Source organism: Sciurus carolinensis, chromosome 2 (assembly GCF_902686445.1).
Source record: "Sciurus carolinensis chromosome 2, mSciCar1.2, whole genome shotgun sequence".
NCBI classification, from domain to species: Eukaryota; Metazoa; Chordata; class Mammalia; order Rodentia; family Sciuridae; genus Sciurus; species Sciurus carolinensis.
Window position 1 is genome coordinate 131,921,140 of NC_062214.1, and position 18,161 is coordinate 131,939,300.

The following is an 18,161-nucleotide window of genomic DNA, read 5'->3' on the forward strand; positions in this document are numbered from 1 at the left end:
TGTGAGACCAGAAAGAGTAAGATTCAGCATAATGTGGGCTTTTCTGCTGCCAAATAAACTTCAAGTGGTGCCATCATTTTGGTTTTTAATAGTACAAAAATATTTGATTGACAATATCATAAGAATTCCTGGAGAAATTTTCACATATTCTTATGAAGGAAAAATAATTTTGAATAATGAGAGTAAAATAATCATTTTCTTTGTATCTAAGTTCTATCAAAAGAAAGAAGAAAAATAATGCACTCTTTTCTTCTGTTTGATTTGGTTCCAACATACTGCAACATTAAGGAAAGATTCAAGAAACTGAAAGCTCATTTTCAAAACTTCTCTAGAATAATGCTGGTGAAATTAAAAGGTGAGTACTGTCTTCTAAAAATTCTGTATTTTTTGAGTCCATTTTCACATTTTGGCTTAGATCTTTCACATTAACCAATGTACTGCCAGAAGTCAGAAGTCAAAAAAGACTAATTATTCCCAATAAATAAAAACAAGGTAAACAAATATGAAAACAAAACAAAGAAACCTCATGATACAGTTAGCTCCTATGGGACTGCATTTTACCCACTTCTAATCCAGTCTAAAGAGCCCTGCTATCTTGATCATTATGCTAATTTCTTGATATCTATGTTTTACTTTTATTAGAAAAGGTGCTTTTTTTATTTGGTAATACAATGTAAATATATTAATCCTCAAGGAAATCTGAGTGGTTGAGATTTGAGAAACTTTCAAAATACAACTACTTCTAAGATTTGCCTGTTATAGAAGATAGGGAAAAAGTAATGTCACCTGGGCCTTATAGTCAGCCATATTGCTGTCTAATATTACAATTTTAATTATATATTGAGATAAATATAGCACAATAGATACATATTTCTTTCGTTATCAAGATAATATGAAAGTCTTTAACAGGAGCTTTAGATGGTCAACAATACCACTTATTACCCACATATTTACCAGGCAGTATGTATAATCCTTTACACATATTATCTTTATTCCTCCAAGTAATCTTAAATAAGTTACAAACATATAGTCATAGACTTACATATTTGCAGCATTGTCTGAAAAGGTCATTTAAAGTCAGTCATGCATAAACTAGTGAAGACATGGACAATCAGCTCACCAAAAATGAGCAATAATAACTGGTAGAAGAAAGTCATAAATCTCCCATAGTAGTTATGAAAGGAGTTTGGTGAGATTAAACGGCAAACATCACAATTATTCAAGGATGGTCTTTGAGACAAATTTATAAGCTTTAGTAACAATTTTCTAGTCCTCAGCACTACCATCATCACCATACATACTATAGTTTTATTCTTTCAACTTTATCTCAAACCTGAATCTAATGACCTACATTAATTCATGTATTTGCCAAAACAGTCAATTGTCCAACTTTTCCCAGCCCGATGCTTGTAAGGCTTAATGCTTTTAACTTCAGAGCCTCAAAGAATCTTCTCGTTGTGAAACTATTTTACATAGGATATACATCTGTAAGAAAAGGCTTGCAGGGGCTGGGGTTGTCGCTCAGTGGTAGAGTACTTGCCTAGCATGTGTGAGACCCTGAGTTCTATCCTCAGCACCACATAAAAATAAATTAAAAAAAAAAAATAGAGGCATTGTATCCATCTAAAACTTAAAGAAAAATTTTAAAAAGGCTTACATATCTGTTTCTCTTTTAGATTTTGAGATATGTGAGTCCCCACTTTATACAAAATACAAAGTAATATTTCAGTATTTGGATAATCAAACTCTTAAAAATATATTTCGAAAAAGAGCACTTAAGCATAAACCACACACATATAGATAGACCCAAAATATGAAACCTTTTGAGCACCAATGTGACACAAGTGGAAAATTCCATGACTGACATCATGTGACCTGTTGTAGTCAGAATTTAGACACACTAAAAATACTGTACAAAATCCCTTTTAGGCTCTCTATATAAGGTGTATATAAAACATAAATGAATTTTGTGCTTAGATGTGGGTCTCACCTCCAAGATATCTCATTATGTCTTACAAATACTCCAAATTCCAAAAGGATCTAAGTCTAAAACACTCATGATTCCAAGCATTGTGGATAAGGGATACTCAACCTGTGTAGTACACATATATACAGCAGGTATTATATAACACCAAAATATAATCCTAATATACTATTGAACTAGAAAATAAATTTAAACTTTAAATGTATATAAATATTATATTACTTAAGAATCACTTAATGCAAAAATGACAAATTCTATATACTTCATTATTCAATCAGAAATCAATAGACATACAATATGGCCAAATATAACGTTAGAATGAAAGAGTAAGTTAGACCCAAAGACTATCATTAATTCAACAGAATTTTGTTGTTCCATGGATGTTGGGTTGGTCTATCAATTGATTGCTTTCAGTTTTTTTAATCTATGTAGAGTTAGAGCAGCCAAAATTAACAATAAGGGTTAAAATGAACTATAACTGTTAATAAACAATGTACAATTAGGAAGATGAAACAATTACAAGCAAAGTAATACTACTCTCAAACCAAGGCACTAACCTTGTTACTCTTGGAATAGTTACCTTTTACTTAAAATCTCACTTTGCAATTTTCTTGGCCAGAAAGATGATCTGCAAAGTGAAACTATATATCAGTCTTACAGATGTTACTACTCTGTTTAAGTATACTCATGAGAAAAAATATTAGTTATCTTTCTAATAAGATAAAGCTAAAAGGAACAGACAGCCATAAAATTGTACCACACATCCCTAAATTAACACTGCTTGTTTAAAAATGTGTGTGTGTGTGTGTGTGTGTGTGTGTGGATAGGTAGATAACACACTATGAAACCAAATTCATCCTTTGGAAGGCAGCTCCTTTGCTTCTCCTTGTTTCAAAACAATTCTTTCTGAGTCTATATATTCAAGGTTCCTTTGATAGTATAAAATAATAGGGTTTCAAATGAAATCAATTATTGTTATTTTAATCATCAGAAATTAATCATGTATACTAACAGAATATATATCTATTTTAATACACAACCAGTCCTTAAAGTTACATGCTCGTGAAGTAAAGAAATAAGCATAATATAAATAAAATCCTGAGTCAAATCTTCTAAAACAGAAGGAATTAGTGATGTATAGATATGTTGTTACATTTTTAAAAAGACTAGATCTCCTCCTCTAATTAAAAGATAAAATAAATAGTTCTTTAGTTTTATAATTCAGTAAATACCTATGGTATATTACCTTAAAATTAAAGTATTTTTTAAATTACTATCAAAAATTTTCAAGTACAACCATATGTCTGCTACTTTCCGAAGTTATGTAAAGAAAAAACATAAATCCTAAATAACAACAGTAATTTAAAGAAGAGTTTTTAAGGGACAGCATCTCTCTTACTCAGCCCTGTACACCTCAGTTACTCATTCCACAAAAGTGTCCCATGAATGTTGATGAAATCAACTGAACAGTTAACTAATACTTCCAAAGATTTAAGCTAGGGCGATTTATGTTAGTATTTAAGGAGCTCTTAAATAAAGTGGATGAAAACTCTCTTAACACATTTTAAAATAATAAATGTGAAGGACCCAGAAAAATCAAGAGAACCTTCAACTGTAAGCACAGCTCCAGACTACACAGTAAATTGTAAATGATTTCAAACTCTAAAGCTCTCTCCTGGAACATCCAGATTCCTCTTTCCCCTTCTCCTGTCCCTCCTGCTTACTTCCTCTACCTCTCTTTCTTTTTTTTTCTTTCTCTCTTGTCATCCTTCTTCAGTGCTGATGCCTTCAATAGGTACTTCAAGAAAACCTGAAAACAAAGGACAAAAGGACCTCCTCCTACTTCCTTTACTCCACACTTACAATCTCTGCCATTCCTAATGTCACAAAGACATCCCTGCTAACTTGTGATAGTTGTTCAATTCTCTTCATCTTCTTTTTGCCTGGGATAACAATATATTCTGAAATAGATGATGGAAGACAAGACAGACAAATGAATTGAGAAAGTCCTCTGTCTAGACCCTCCACTCAGTATATACTAATTCGCAGTATTCTGTGTATAATTAACTCTCAAATTCACATCTCTACATCTAATTCTTACTTTGTTATGATTTAGGGGAAAAAAAAATCAAAGTGACTTCTGTATCCTGGCTGTCCGAAGCAAAGTTTTCAAACTTTTAGAGACAGAGAACTATTAGAATAAATATAAAAGGAAAGGATTCCCTTACAAATCAGTCACCAGTGCATTTCTTCGGGTCTCTCCCCCAGAGTCTTGGCTCAAGTTCTAACTAGCTCATGACTGAACTCCAGTTTTCTTTGTGCCATAACATTTTTAACATTCTAAAACGTCCTCCACACAGCAAATCCATCTTTCAAATATCCTTGGTATATCTTTATGAGAAGATTACTGAAGCTTCTTAGTAATTTGAGTTCATTTTATTTTCATAATTCAACTTTCCCTACATACCCTCCTCACTACCCACAAGCCTGCTGCATTCCACAGTCATTTGCTGCCCCTCACTCTCTTCATGCAGCACCCCTCTTAGTAGCTACTGAGACAACTGGAATTCACTCTCCATCCAAAACCCCATCCCAAACCTCTAGAACCATGCCTGTTTCTCCCCATCCTAAACTCCATCAAGGGGAGAGAGACAGACAGACACTGTGAGTGTGTGTGTACTTTAAAGTCAGTCAAAACAAAGTCTGTCAATATTAACTTGGCCCACTTTGAAATTTCTCTGACACTAAATCACTTCCTTTAGAATTTAAGTAAATTAAAATTTTATAGAATTCCATGAACTTTTTGAAAAATTTTATTAGACATTGTGCATATGCTTATCTAGCACTGCTTTTTAATTAACTGGTTAGCATCCTAATGGAGACTGTTTTAAGCTGAAACTTCCTTCAAAATAAGGCCTTCAGTGCCTAGGAGAGTAGTCCTGTTCACCCACAACAGACATTCAAGAACACTGATGAGAAGGAACAGAATAGGACTTGTACCAGCATTAGAAAAAATTGGTCACTTCTGAAGGAGCTACAAATAATTTAGTTACACACAATATAAAATATCATTCATTTCAATAAACAAAAATTCCTGGCATTCACTGTTACCTTAGTCTGGCCTCCAGAACTTTCCCAATTTCCTAGATTAGTGATTTTTCCCTGGATTTTTTTCCTAATATCACTGTGTTCAGTGCCTCAAACCACAGTCCTTAAGATTTAAAAATCTCTATTCCAAAGAGTTTAAAGAAACTAACTCATGATTATTCGAATGACCAATAAAAGGTGAGTACTAGCCAGTCCTCCAGGGTTGAAATTGAGAACTTTTACAGAGCTCTTCTCCACCCCGCAAACGCTGGCTGTTTATATTAAGACTGGCGCCAGGGTCTCCTCTCCCTTGCCCCTTTATCACCTCTTTCCATGCTACATTCCTCCGGATGGCTTTGGAGATAATGTGAAATTCAAAATCGCACTGTAAACACTGGTGGGCTCATTGAGTCTCCTCCAGGGTGGCCTAGACCAGGATAAGGGCTCCTTTTCAACCTACTTTTGGGGCTGCTGTCCAGAGTCCCATAACCTCAAACTTCAGAGCACAGACAGCGTTAGGTTCCCCTGCTCATCGCCCCCACCACTTCAGTTATCTATCAGTGCCCCCAGGGAATGAAAAGCAGGACAGCTGTAACTTTCAGGTTTTATTGTTTGAACATTTGTTTCCATGCTTATATAGAGGTGGGACTAAGAGAGGACAGGACTTGGGCGTTGTGGTCTGGTCAATCGCCCTTTCTTTTCTTAAAAGCTTAATTGACAGGTGAGAAATTCCCTGTCTCCGGGTCATTCCAGGAACTCCTCAACTTCAATTTGAGCTGGGAGAGGGGTCTGGAGTGGAAGGGAGTGGTGCTGAAATCCTGCTGAGCTTGTCCCAGGGGAACTCAGTTGCAGGAAAGAGGATTCCGGCGCCAGGAATGCGCTGGTCCAGGGTCCAGAGGGAAGAGAGGGGAGAGACGGGAAGCCTCGAGTTTAAGGAGGGGCATAAGGAGAAGAGGGCAAGATGCCTGGAAATGCCACGAGAGGGATGAAATGGGTGAAGAGGATACAGGCAGGAGAGCAATCCGAACTGTTAAAAAAAAAAAAAAAAATGAGAACTAGGAGAAGACTGTCCAACCCCGGCCAGTGCCAGACCCTTCCAGAGCGCGGGCGAAGCTGGCTCCAGAAGGAGTCACCGGAGTCAGAAAGTTGGCGCGGCCAGGGGCGGCCAGGAGGGCAGCGCCCCCTGCGCGGCGGGGAGGCGCCCGGCTCCTTACCTTCTGGTCCACGATGGAGCAAGCCATCTCGCGGACATGCGCCAGGCTGTAGTCCCCAGATGAGTCCTGCAGCAGGAGCACAGGCTCGCGGCTCAGGCCGATCTGCAGATGGAACGAGATGCCCCCAGCCGGAGCTGCTACAGTAGCCAGGAACGGGGCCGGCGCCGGCCCCGACCCCGGGACCAGAGCTGCGGCGGCCGCCACCGCGGCCGCCGCCGCGGGCAACAGCGGGCTGGGCGGTCGCAGCAGCGGAGGGGCGCTCATGGCTCGGTGGGGCGGGACGCGGGGCCGAGCAGTCAAGGGCGGGGACCGGCGGCGCGGCAGCCGAAAAGTTTTGCAGCCGCGGAGCCGGGAGCTTCTTTCTCTGAGAGCCGAGACGGAAAATAAAAACTTTCCGGAAAAGTCCCTGCGCGGGGGGAGGGCGAGGGGATGAGGCGCGGGAGGGGAGGGGAAGAGGGAAAATGGCCGTGGCGGGAGGACTGAGCCGCCGGGAGCGCGGCCGCCGCGCGGGGGAGGCGCCGCCGCCGAGGAGCAGCCGCCGCGGCGCGCTCTGAGGGACGGGGCGGCGGGTCAGCGCGGCCCGGGCGCCGGGCGGGGGCTGGGAAGGGGGCGCGAGGGGCGGGGTAGGGGACCTGGGGGCGGGCACTGCGGAGCCACCACCCGGCAGGCGCCGCTGCCGCAGGAGCCGCGGCGGCCGCAGTGGCCGCAGGGTGCCCAGCCACCGCCCCCTCTGCCCACGGTTCCGGGGCCCTGATCCTCTGCGAGCCCGGCAGGACGCAGTGGCAGAGCTCAGAGCCGCCTGGGCGGGCGCTGTCGGTCGCTTCCCGCTGGGCCTCGGATCTCCGCGGGTCCGGCTGCCGAGTCTGCGGACGGGGCGCACCTCCAGTGACACGTCCTGGGGCTGCGAACTCCCCAGTCCCTGTAGTCCCCGCCACTTCTGCCAAGTGCTCGAGGACTACGCATTTCTACAAGCGAGGTGACTTTTGATGCACCCAAGAATGCTGAGCCCAGTGGTCCCCCTAGTATCTTATTTTAGAGGGTAAAGGGAGGATGAAAAGAGCGGGTCATCCGGAACCCACTTACAGTTTGTTGCTGAAAGAGTAGGAAACCGATCCATGATAATGTATTTCACTCTGTCGCATCTACACACACACACACACACACACACACACACGCACACACACCCTTACATCCAACCCCCTCCTGCTCCACCCAACTCCTAAGGCACACACAAGTAGCTGAATTCAGGAGATGGACTCTTGGAAGAAAATCCATTGTTTCCATAAGGATAGGCAAGAGAAAGTTCTGATGTGGCGGCCTCTTTCCCTTTACTTGATTCTTTGTGTCCGGAGCTTCTACTTTGGAGTCTCAGAAACCGTTTGCTTTTCTCCTCTATCAGTCTAAAGTTCACTTTGTAGGAGTGGTGCTCCCAGCTCCACCTCAGCAGCACCATCATTAAGACTGGGCACAACCTGCTATAATTCTGAAACTGTTGGTGGTGATTGTTTGGTGTCAAGGGGAGCAAAGTGTGCCTCCCAGTACGTGGGGCTGAAATCCAATCCTGTCCAGGCATCAGGATAGCTTTCATGGGTGCAGAGGATCCAGATTTCACAAGGACCACCTTCAGTTTAATCCTTTGTGGTATTAGTCTGCTGTCACTGTTTTGGAATTCTTAATAAGTTTGAAGAAGGAGCTTCACGTTTCATTTTGCAGACTATGTAACCGGTCCTGACTCTCACTTTGCCACTTCCCTGATGCTCTGCTTGCTTACACAAGCACTCACAAACACCTAACCAAACTATTGGGTAGTATTGTCATTTGTAGTTGGTTATATTTTATTTTGTTCTGTTTTATCTTTTGGTCTTGAATTCTGGTTCTAGCCCAGGATATTGAAGGGTATTTTAAATTCTCTTGAGTTGTGTTCAGTGAGTAATGGAATCTTGATGTCCACAACTACATTATGTCATTCGCTGCTGTAGAAGAGCTTTGAATTTAGTCTTTGGAATTTATGATTTGATAAGGTGTACATGTGTTGGCATTTTCCCTGCTTGATTATTTATGAGGTGGTCCTCTTCATCCATGGTACTTTTCCTAATGTACTAGATTCAGTGAACCTAAAGGAATGGTGGAATTATTCATGTTGCAATGTCCTTCTGAATTCTCTAGGCAGTGTGCATGTGTGTGAGTGTGTTAATGTCAGAAAATATATCTCATTTCTTTCAAAACTGGAAGAAGTCAATATTCTGCAATTTTCCATTACTAAGATAAAAGTTTGCAGTTACATTTAAAAGGTATTTACAAAATTTTACTTGAGACACAGGAAGGTTGGAGATATTCATGTTTGATAGATCTCAGAACTATCTATTGAGAATTTCTCTGTTGCAGACTATGCTGGCACCAATTGTGCAGCTGCAAAGACAGACAAGGTTCTTGATCTAACAGATTACATAGAAAAGAAAAAGGGGAAATACAAATAAGTATTTCTGAGTCATTATTACAACAAATAATGATAATGCAGTGGTAAAGTGAGTGAGTGTGGGCAGGATGGTGGAGAAGGGGTCACTGCTTTGACCATTGGTCCAGGAGATAAGGTTTCACTGGAGCATTTACATTTTAATTAAAACCTGCTTGACAGAAAGAGACTAGCCTTGAGAATATCTGGGGTGATAGCATTCTAGGAACAGGCAAAGACCCTAGCACAGGAATGTACTTGACCTTTCCAGAGTGAAGGAAAAGAGGGGTCAGTGAGTGAAAGGTGATCAGAGAACTGATAGAAGCCAGATCACCAAGGGTCTTTACAGCTGTGGTAAATAGTTTTTATTTTATTCTCACTGCACTGCTAAACCACTGGGAGGTTTTTAACCAGGGAGAGATATGATTCACTTGGTATGTTTTAAAAGATTACTTTCTGGCTGCAGTGTAGAAAAACAAACTACAAGAGTGAAAATAAAAGGGAACACTAGGTAGGACACTGTTGTCCGGTCTGAAGGATTTATGGACTTCCATAGTTGTAGTAAAGATGCTAAGAAATGGAAAGGTGTAGCATCTAATTTGGAAGCAGAACTGAAGGTCTTGCTGATGAATCAGAGGTTCATAAACTGTGAGATAACAGGGATGTCATGGAAAACTCCTAAGTTTTTGAGCAGTTGGCCTGAAAATGGTACCAATAATTGAGACAGAAGACAGGGAAGAATTAGGTTTGGAGAAGAAATAAGATTTCTGCCTTGTGCATACAGAGTTTGATATGCCACTAGACTTTCAACTAGAAGTAATAACTAGAGCTGAATATATAAATTCAATGTTCAAGAAAGAGAACAGGGTCAGAAATGTTTCTGGAAATCATCAGTGTGGAAAAGTCATTTTAAAGTTGGATTACATGAGATCTCTAGGAAAAGAAGGCTTAAGGTACTCATCAGTTATATGAGACAGGAATTTAGGAAGAAAAAACACTGTGGATAACTCTTTCTTATGCTATATCAATACTACGAACGGTGTTGGGTACAGAGTATTACAAATTATTGAGAAGGAAAGAGGGTGGGAAGAAGAAACCCTAAAGAATTGTTTTAAAAATTCAGAAGCTGAAATATTATTGAATGGAAAAAGAATGAATAAAGAGAAAAAAGGAAGAAGAAAATCTTAAAACCACTGGAGTTCCCATAACAAGTCGAAAACTCCTTCTAAGTTGGTTATTACTATTTCTTAGGTACCTGAGAACCAACAGTTTGCCAACTGCTACTTAACTTTTACTGAATGACAAAGGAATGAACAATAGATAATACCTCAAAGAAACTAGTATGGATTTCTAGAAAAACTACAAAATTAAACAGAAAACTTGAAGAATTTGGGAGAATATCAAGGTTTCCATTCCTTCTGAATATTTTAACTTTGGAAAAGGAAAGAGGATATAGAAAGTGAATAGTTGCTTATGTAAATTTCTATACAAAAAAGTGGATAAGCTTATATAAATTACTGTATATTCATGAAATTAGCTTTCATTTTTTGAATCATTGCTAACATTACAGGAATAATGATCTTCTGGAAATGACTGGGAACACCATCTTAGAAAGAATGGCCAATGTCCTAATCAAGATTCCAGAAAGATGATTAGGGTATGCAGAGGTACTTACAACAACTTCCAAAGATGAATACTAATCCTGCTGGGTGTTCTTCAAAAGACAGTTGTATATTCAGATAATTTCAGAAGTTTCCAGTAATTTACAATCAACAATCAGAAACTGGGTTGAAAATAATCTGACTTGAGTGGGAGTCAATCTAGGAGCACTACATTCTTTGTCCAAATTAAACAGACAGCAGAGAAAGGAAAGTGGATAAAAACATCTGCAGTTCTGTGACTGAAAGGATCATATCCTCGATCCAAACATTTTACAATTTCCAGAGTCCCAAGATTTCAGTTCTGTGGATATTGCAAAAAAATTGACACAGGTACATTAAAATAGGTTGGAAATCATAATCTAGAGTTTAGGTATATTATTACATTAATTAATATATGATAATTATATTCTTATTATATAATCATATCATTATACACGTTATATTTAAATTTTTATAGGTGTTCCACCTCTAGGACAATGGGACAAAAGTGGGATAAAAAACTGAGGATAGACAAATTGCATACCAATGTGAAAATCAGAAATTTGAAGGAGAAAGTATGGTTCTAGGATATCCTTCTTTTGGTGCTGCTGAGCAGTGGAAGTTGTATGCAGCCTGAAGATAGGTTGACGAATGATTGGATGGATGGATAATGTACATGATAAACTTTTTTATTTTTGTTTGTTTTATATGGTTTAAATATAATCACCTTTCAATTTCAGTTAGGTAAGAATAATGGCACTAAACAGGCACAAAAGAATAATAAGATCCTAATGGGGCCGTCAATCATACAGACAATCTGCCAAAAATCTTGTGCTAAAACCTGATCATGTGACAAAATGTTATTTTGCTGTTAATTTCATGGAAAATGAAAAGGCAAAAAAAGTAAACTTGTGAATTTAATTTTTCATTAAGAAGAAAAATTGATTTTTTCTTTAAGCAGATTGCAAAACTTCAAAGAAAAGATACATATGTTGCTCGAGTCAGAGACCCACAAAAGTACAGAAGGCCTTTCAATCCAACTTTCCAACCATAAAATCACTACTGAACCACTCAGGAAATAAACTCAGACACCAGTGTAACTACACTTTAAGTTCTGGATGGATATAGGTCTATAAGGGAAATGAATAAAAATAGACATAGGTTTAGGAGCAAGAGTAAATAAAAACAAAGATTATAGTAAGCTAAAAGCAATCATCAGTAATCTATATATACATTTTACATATTAATGATGTTCTTGGGACATGGCATATTATAGAACAAGAGGTAATAAACTGCTTTTGATGAAAGACTGAGTGTTCCTGATGCTAATTTCATCTTCTGATAAACCCAGGTCCCCACAATTTGTTTAAAAATGAAAGTTACCATTGCTCATAAGAAATTTGAAACCTTTTGGTGTGGTGGAATGCAAGTGAGTTTTCAGGAAAGGCTGATTTAGATTTGATTTTTAATCTGCCACTTATTTTTAGTAATATGTATCTGAGGAGAGTCAATTGCCACTTTCACTACTTGTGACTGGAGCCTCAGTCACCCTATTGAAAAAATTTGTAAAAAACTTATACTACCTGAGGTACTATGAACATTAAATTATTTGTTGTATATGAAAGCATGATGAGCTAAGCATGGTAGCGCACATATGTAACTCCAGCTACTGGAGAGACTGAGGCAGGAGAACAACAATTTGGTACAACTCTATCTCCAAGTAAAAGATAAAAAGGTTAGGGATGTAACTCAGCAGTAACGTGCCCCTGGGTCCAATCCCCAGTACTGTTTAAAAAAAAAAGAAAAAAGAAAAAAGAAATCTGCCACATATTGGTCATCTTCAAAATAGTAGCTGTCATAAACCGAATTAGTCCAAGCATCATTTCTGCCAACCACACCCCTTATTGTAATGTTAAAAAAAGAGATAACAAAGTAACCATTTCCTTTCTCAAGCAAGGACAAAGACAGTTAAAAAGAAATTGAAGTTCAAAATAAGGGAGAAGATAGAAATTATCTACAAAAGGGATGTGTATTCAAGTAACTACTTTCCAAGACTGAACTGACAGATGTACTGCTAATATCATATTCTTAGTATTCTAGACAACTGGAGAGAAACAAATGTTCCAATTTTCAAAGATTCCAAAAGAAAAGGAAACATACATGAACCAATGAGTTTAACATTTATAATCAGTGAAATTCTAGATCATATTACTTAAACAATGGTTCATAAAAAATTATGAATTCAAAGAAAGTATAAGTGCATCAGAACAAATATTGCTATCTTTCTTGTTTTTCTAACTTCAAATTGAAGAATATTATAGACATGTAGCTTAACTGAATTTGAACCAAAATTGAACACTTCTCTTGGTATCTACAGGTCAAACTAAAAACTAATAATCTATTGGATGAGAGTATATTATTGAAAATTGCAATAGTTGTTATGCAAAGCATTAATCCTCTTTGAGACGTTTCTGGAACAAAACCAGTACTATATAAAGCAAGCATGTAAAAGAGTGTTTGTTAATGTGCTGATGTCAACCTGAAGGCAAACTGTGATGGTTGCCTCTATTGCTTCTCTATTCAACATTTCAAAGACTTAGATTAAGAACACTGCTTAGAAGGCAGGCATGCATACTGTTTGGATGTCACAAATTGGAGCACAATTACTAAAAACTTTTGGTGGAGACATTTTTCAAAAATCTTTTTTTTAAGTGATTACAAACAAGGTAGATACGGAACGGTAATAAATAATATGTATTTATCTTTTTTTTTCTTTTTGGGGGGGATTACTGAGGATTGAATTCAGGGACACTGGACCACTGAGCCACATCCTCAGTCCTATTTTGTATTTTATTTAGAGGCAGGGTCTCACTGAATTGCTTAGCACCTAACTGTTGCTGAGGCTGGCTTTGAACTCTTGATCCTCCTGCCTCAGCTTCATGAGCTGCAGGGAATGTACTTATTATCTCTGATTATTAAAAAAATTACTAGCATAGATAGACTAAGGAAATTTGTCAGACCGCATTATACATCTAGAACCCAATACAGTTTTTATTACAATGATGCCATTGCACATTATTCTTACTAATTGAGGTCACTGTTGATGTTTGATTTGATTAAGTTGGAGAAAATATTCTTACACAAGATTTTAAAACTTAATTGCTTCAAGTAAATTCTGAATGGTGAACCATTCAAGAAGAAAGGTATGTAGAAAGGTATGTATTTTTCAGACTTCATATAGAATTTTGACAAATTGTTCTCTAGGAAAAAAAATTCTAGCTATATGTCAGAATACTGTTTTAAAACACCCTGACCCCTAATAATTAGTAAATAGAAAATTTTAATTTTTCATTTTAATATGACTAAATGTTTCAATATGCTTATTGATTACTTGTATACCTTCCTGTTTGTATACTCCAAGTTCCTTAAATGTTTTATATTCTTTTTCTCTTATTAATGAATGCAGGTTGTTATACATAAAGGAGATTTGTTATATATAAAGGTAAATGCTTTTCATCAATCATCTTTCAATTTTATGGGGTAATGTCTTTTAAGCTGTTTGTGAATATCATTTTGCCTTGTTTATATTTATTTAAAAAATATTCCCTAATCTGAGATCTGATAAATATTCACTGATAGTTTTTATTATCCATTTGTACTTTTTATTATTACTTTGGCAATCTACCATTCATCTGAGTATATGTATTGCTTTCTAGGCCTACTTTCCTTTCCACAAAGGCAATGGTCTCAACTATTGGAGCACATTTTCTTTTTTACTTTTATATTCATCATTGGTTGAAGAAATACACCTATACTTCAAGTGTTAGTTTGAAGTTTCTTATAAGCATTCTTTAACCTATATTTTTCTAATTTTTAAACTCCTCAGTAAACTTTTAAAATTTTTGTTCAAAATGTTGAAGCTTAACAGGGGACCGTAGTTCAGTGGTAGAGCACTTGCCTAGCATGAGTGAGGTGACAGATTCAATCCACAGTACCACAAAAAAAATAAATAAATAAAAAGTTAAAGCTTTTACTCTCTACTTTTTGTACACATGTGAAAGATCTACATTTTGCTATACTACTTTTTTGTTCTTTGGAATTGATTCCCTAAACATCATTCCATCCTAAATAGTAAGAACTTTGATTCGGCTGTTCCAATAAGAAATGAAATCTGTGGGCTGCAAAATATAAAATTTGTTTGGATTTCCTGTAGAAAATGGAATGAAATCATCACTTTAACACTTTTTCCTTCAACTTCAATATATTCTCAAGGCTAATGCTTATAGTTGCCAATTTTGTGCACACTGACTTTTAAGTCAATTCACCACTCAAATTCAGAAACCATTAACAACAGCACCTTTATGTTTTATAAAATGCAATTCTAATCCTATTTTCAAGACCCATTAGTTCCAGGGATACAAACTTTTCCTCCTTTTTTACTAGGCCTGTGTCATAGCCAAACGTTTTCCATATGAATATCAATATATCCTATTATATTCTATAACCTAGTTTATTCTTTTTGTACATATTTTGTGAAACTTTACATTCTTTTGTTCAATACATATTTAAAAAATGACTAAATTTTGAAAACTTAATAAGAGAAAATAAAGAAAGTACAATTAATCCAAAGTTATTTTTTTGGGTCCCTTCCTGGAAAAAAATATTTTTGAGCTGAAATTTCTTGTGTGTGGTTTCTGATGCTTCATTTGGAAAATGAAAAATATTAAGGGAAAGAATCTGGCAGATTTATTTTTTACTGACATAACCAGGAAAAATAGTTTTTAATGGCTTAAGAAAAAATAATTTGCTTTTCTTGGCTTAGAAAAATTTTAAATAGCATTTTTTTCTAAAACTCACTTATTACATAAAATGTGCATTCCACTAGGATAGAAGTGAATAATTGAATGAGATCATTCATATGGAGTTGAAGTAACTAATCATCATTCTGTTTTTATTTACTAATTCTTTTCCTCAAACATACAGTCCTAAAAAGTAAAATATTATAGACACAGCAAACCACCTTCATCCTTTAAAGTATGAATTGTTTTATAATTGATCTCAAATGCATTCTGAATAAAAAATCTTTGCCCCATACAGCTATAAGTAGAATATTTAGTTCTTGAACTGTTCATTTTCTATTTAACTAAAGTCTTTCTCCCTCTCTCTCTCTCTCTCTCTCTCTCTCTCTCTCTCTCTCTCTCTCTCTCTCCATATATGTGGAGAGATGCATCTGAATGTATGCTTTTATATATATGTGTTATATACATACATAAGTGTATTTTATATATATATCATATATATAACATTTATGTTATACATAAATATATATAAATAAAAACAACATATATTTTAATAATTATATTTTGTTTTGTTGAATCAGTCATCCAGAATTCATGAGAACTGAAGTCCTCCTAAGCTGAAAAATGAAAAAAAAAATTGAATGTTAAATTTGTTTCAGAATATATTGCAGAAAAGAGCTATTCGATTTTCCTACTCTTTTAGATGAAAGAAGAGCATTCTAGAGCATCTTCACCTTTGCATTTTGCTCTTAGAATATCAGACTTGACAAGTGTAGTTGGTAGGATTTGAATGCTTGTTGTTCATGCACTCAGCAGTCCTATTGATGCCTAACCTCTTTGTCTTTTATTTATCTTAATATATATTCATCTCGATCTGACCTTTTTTCTTAAAAAATTGTTATTAAAAAACCTATTACTTACTCTGGAGAAATAAAACAAGTTACCATTGAGGAAGGTTTATTTTAACCTTTATGTCTGTTACTAAATAAACTTTGTTTTTATATAAAATTATAATGTACTTAAGTAAATGCTAAATTATTTTATGTAGTTTTAATTTATAATTTATCATTTGTGGTTTCAAAACCATAAAGCTGTTTTAATGAATAGAATTTTTTTCCACAATAAATAAGAACAAATATCTGGCACAATATACATGCTTACCAATGATTAGCAATGTGACATTTAGTTCTGAACTTCCTCAAAAAAGAAATGAGAAAAATAAAACAATGTTTTTTTATTCCTTTTGTCTGATTTTCAACAAAAATTTTAGATAAAATTATCACAAGTGTCCATATTTAACAATATATAGAAAAGTATTTGTTTTATGCTTTGGACTTCCTGAGGGCAAGAATCTTGTTTTATTCACCTTTGTACAGGGTTCCCTCAGCGTAAGAATAAACAAATATTCATTAATATGCTTTTCAAATAAAACTGCTTGACTATAGTTGGAAGTTGAAAAACTTGAAAACTTTTTTTTTTTAAGATTATAGTCTTTTACATCTACCTTGTTCAAAATCTCAGGTCATAGAAACCAACTTTATACTAGATAGACATTTCCTGTGGGATTAAGTTACTGAAGTTCAGCCAAGTTTTATGTCTAAGATTCAGTCAGACTCAGGATGGCTTACTTGACATAGTTAGTACCCCTGTATAGACATGCTTACAGCATTTTCTTATGGTTGTTACTCTAGCTCTGATCATATAGTATTGATTTTACTTGCTTCCTATGCCTATAGGAACCACTTTGTAATAATCTCCATGTACCTCTCTTCAAGTGTCTCCAGAATCAAGTATTATATTTTGCTATTATTAGTAATAGTTCAGAAACCGTTCATTGAATGAGTCAAAGACTTAAAGCTAAAATGCTTCAAAGAAATGCATGTCATCATGAAATGGCATAACTTCAAAGAAAAATCTTTTCAGCTGCAATTTCATTTTGTAATAAGAGATATTATTCTTTTTTTCTGATTATAAACTAACACGTTTTAATTTAGAAAGTTTAGGGAAAATCAAGTCTAAATGAAAACTGATAATTATACACTCCTAAGAGTTCATATTTAACCTTCTTTTTTTTCCATATGTATGCACGTGTAGAATCCTGTTGAAAATATTTATTTTGTATCTGACTTTTAAACTTAATATAGCAAAGCATTTTTCTAGAGTCATTAAATATTCTTCAGAAACATCATTTATGATGACTGCAGTGTGTTCTAGAATATTATTTGTGATTCACCATGAACATTTACTTTCTCTGTCTTTGCTAACACTCATTTAAAAAGGTGAAGAATTTCATTATTACTAGATCAGAAAATATGTTCACTACTTTAAGTAGAGATTTAGAAACTTGGTTGCAGGAAAAAATCTGCTAGCAAGAATTTTATCTGGAGATTTTAAAATAATTTAAAAATGCAAGAAATCATAATGGTGAAAAACATTAAATTATATAATTTCTTTAAAATCATTTTTCAATGACTAAGATATTTCATAGATTTTTTAATTGAATACTGAAATCAAACTTGGCAGTTTAGTAAAGCATAAGTTCTGCTGTCCAAATGAAAACAGTGATGTGGGCCAGTCATGGTAGTGCAGGCCTATAATCCCATGGGCTCCAGAGACTCAGACAGGAAAATCACAAGTTCAAAGCCAGCCTCAGCAAAATCAAGATGCTAAGCAACTCAGTGAGACCCTGTCTCTAAATAAAATACAAAATGGGGCTGGGGATGTGGCTCAGTGGTTGAGTGCCCCTGAGTTCAATCCCCTGTCCCTCCAAAAAAAAATCCATTGATGTAAGCATTGATGTATGCTATATTTGGAAAGTGATAGAAAATATACATATATTTTGCTTATTTTATTATGACTGAAATTAATTAAATTGATGAAACAGTAATGTCAAGTGAAATTATAATATATTTGCTTTGCTTCTTTCCATTTTTCTTCCAATCACAAATAGTCTTGGTTCTCTGTGACTTGGATAGAAATTTAGGG

At 36.1% G+C, this 18,161-nt stretch overlaps 1 protein-coding gene across 2 annotated transcripts in view; it reads right to left on the reverse strand.

Moving 5' to 3' along the window:
• Window positions 1-6,800, reverse strand: part of Prkd1 (protein kinase D1) — a 325,642-nt gene extending 318,842 nt beyond the window's left edge. Inside the window, exon 1 of one of the 2 annotated variants that reach the window (XM_047540758.1) lies at window positions 6,286-6,800. In XM_047540758.1, coding sequence (XP_047396714.1) covers window positions 6,286-6,549 — 264 coding nt within the window. In that variant the 5' untranslated portion in view covers window positions 6,550-6,800. The remainder of the gene's footprint in view (window positions 1-6,285) is intronic. The other variant, XM_047540759.1, reaches the window with a different exon arrangement.
• Between the last annotated feature and the right edge of the window lie 11,361 nt (window positions 6,801-18,161).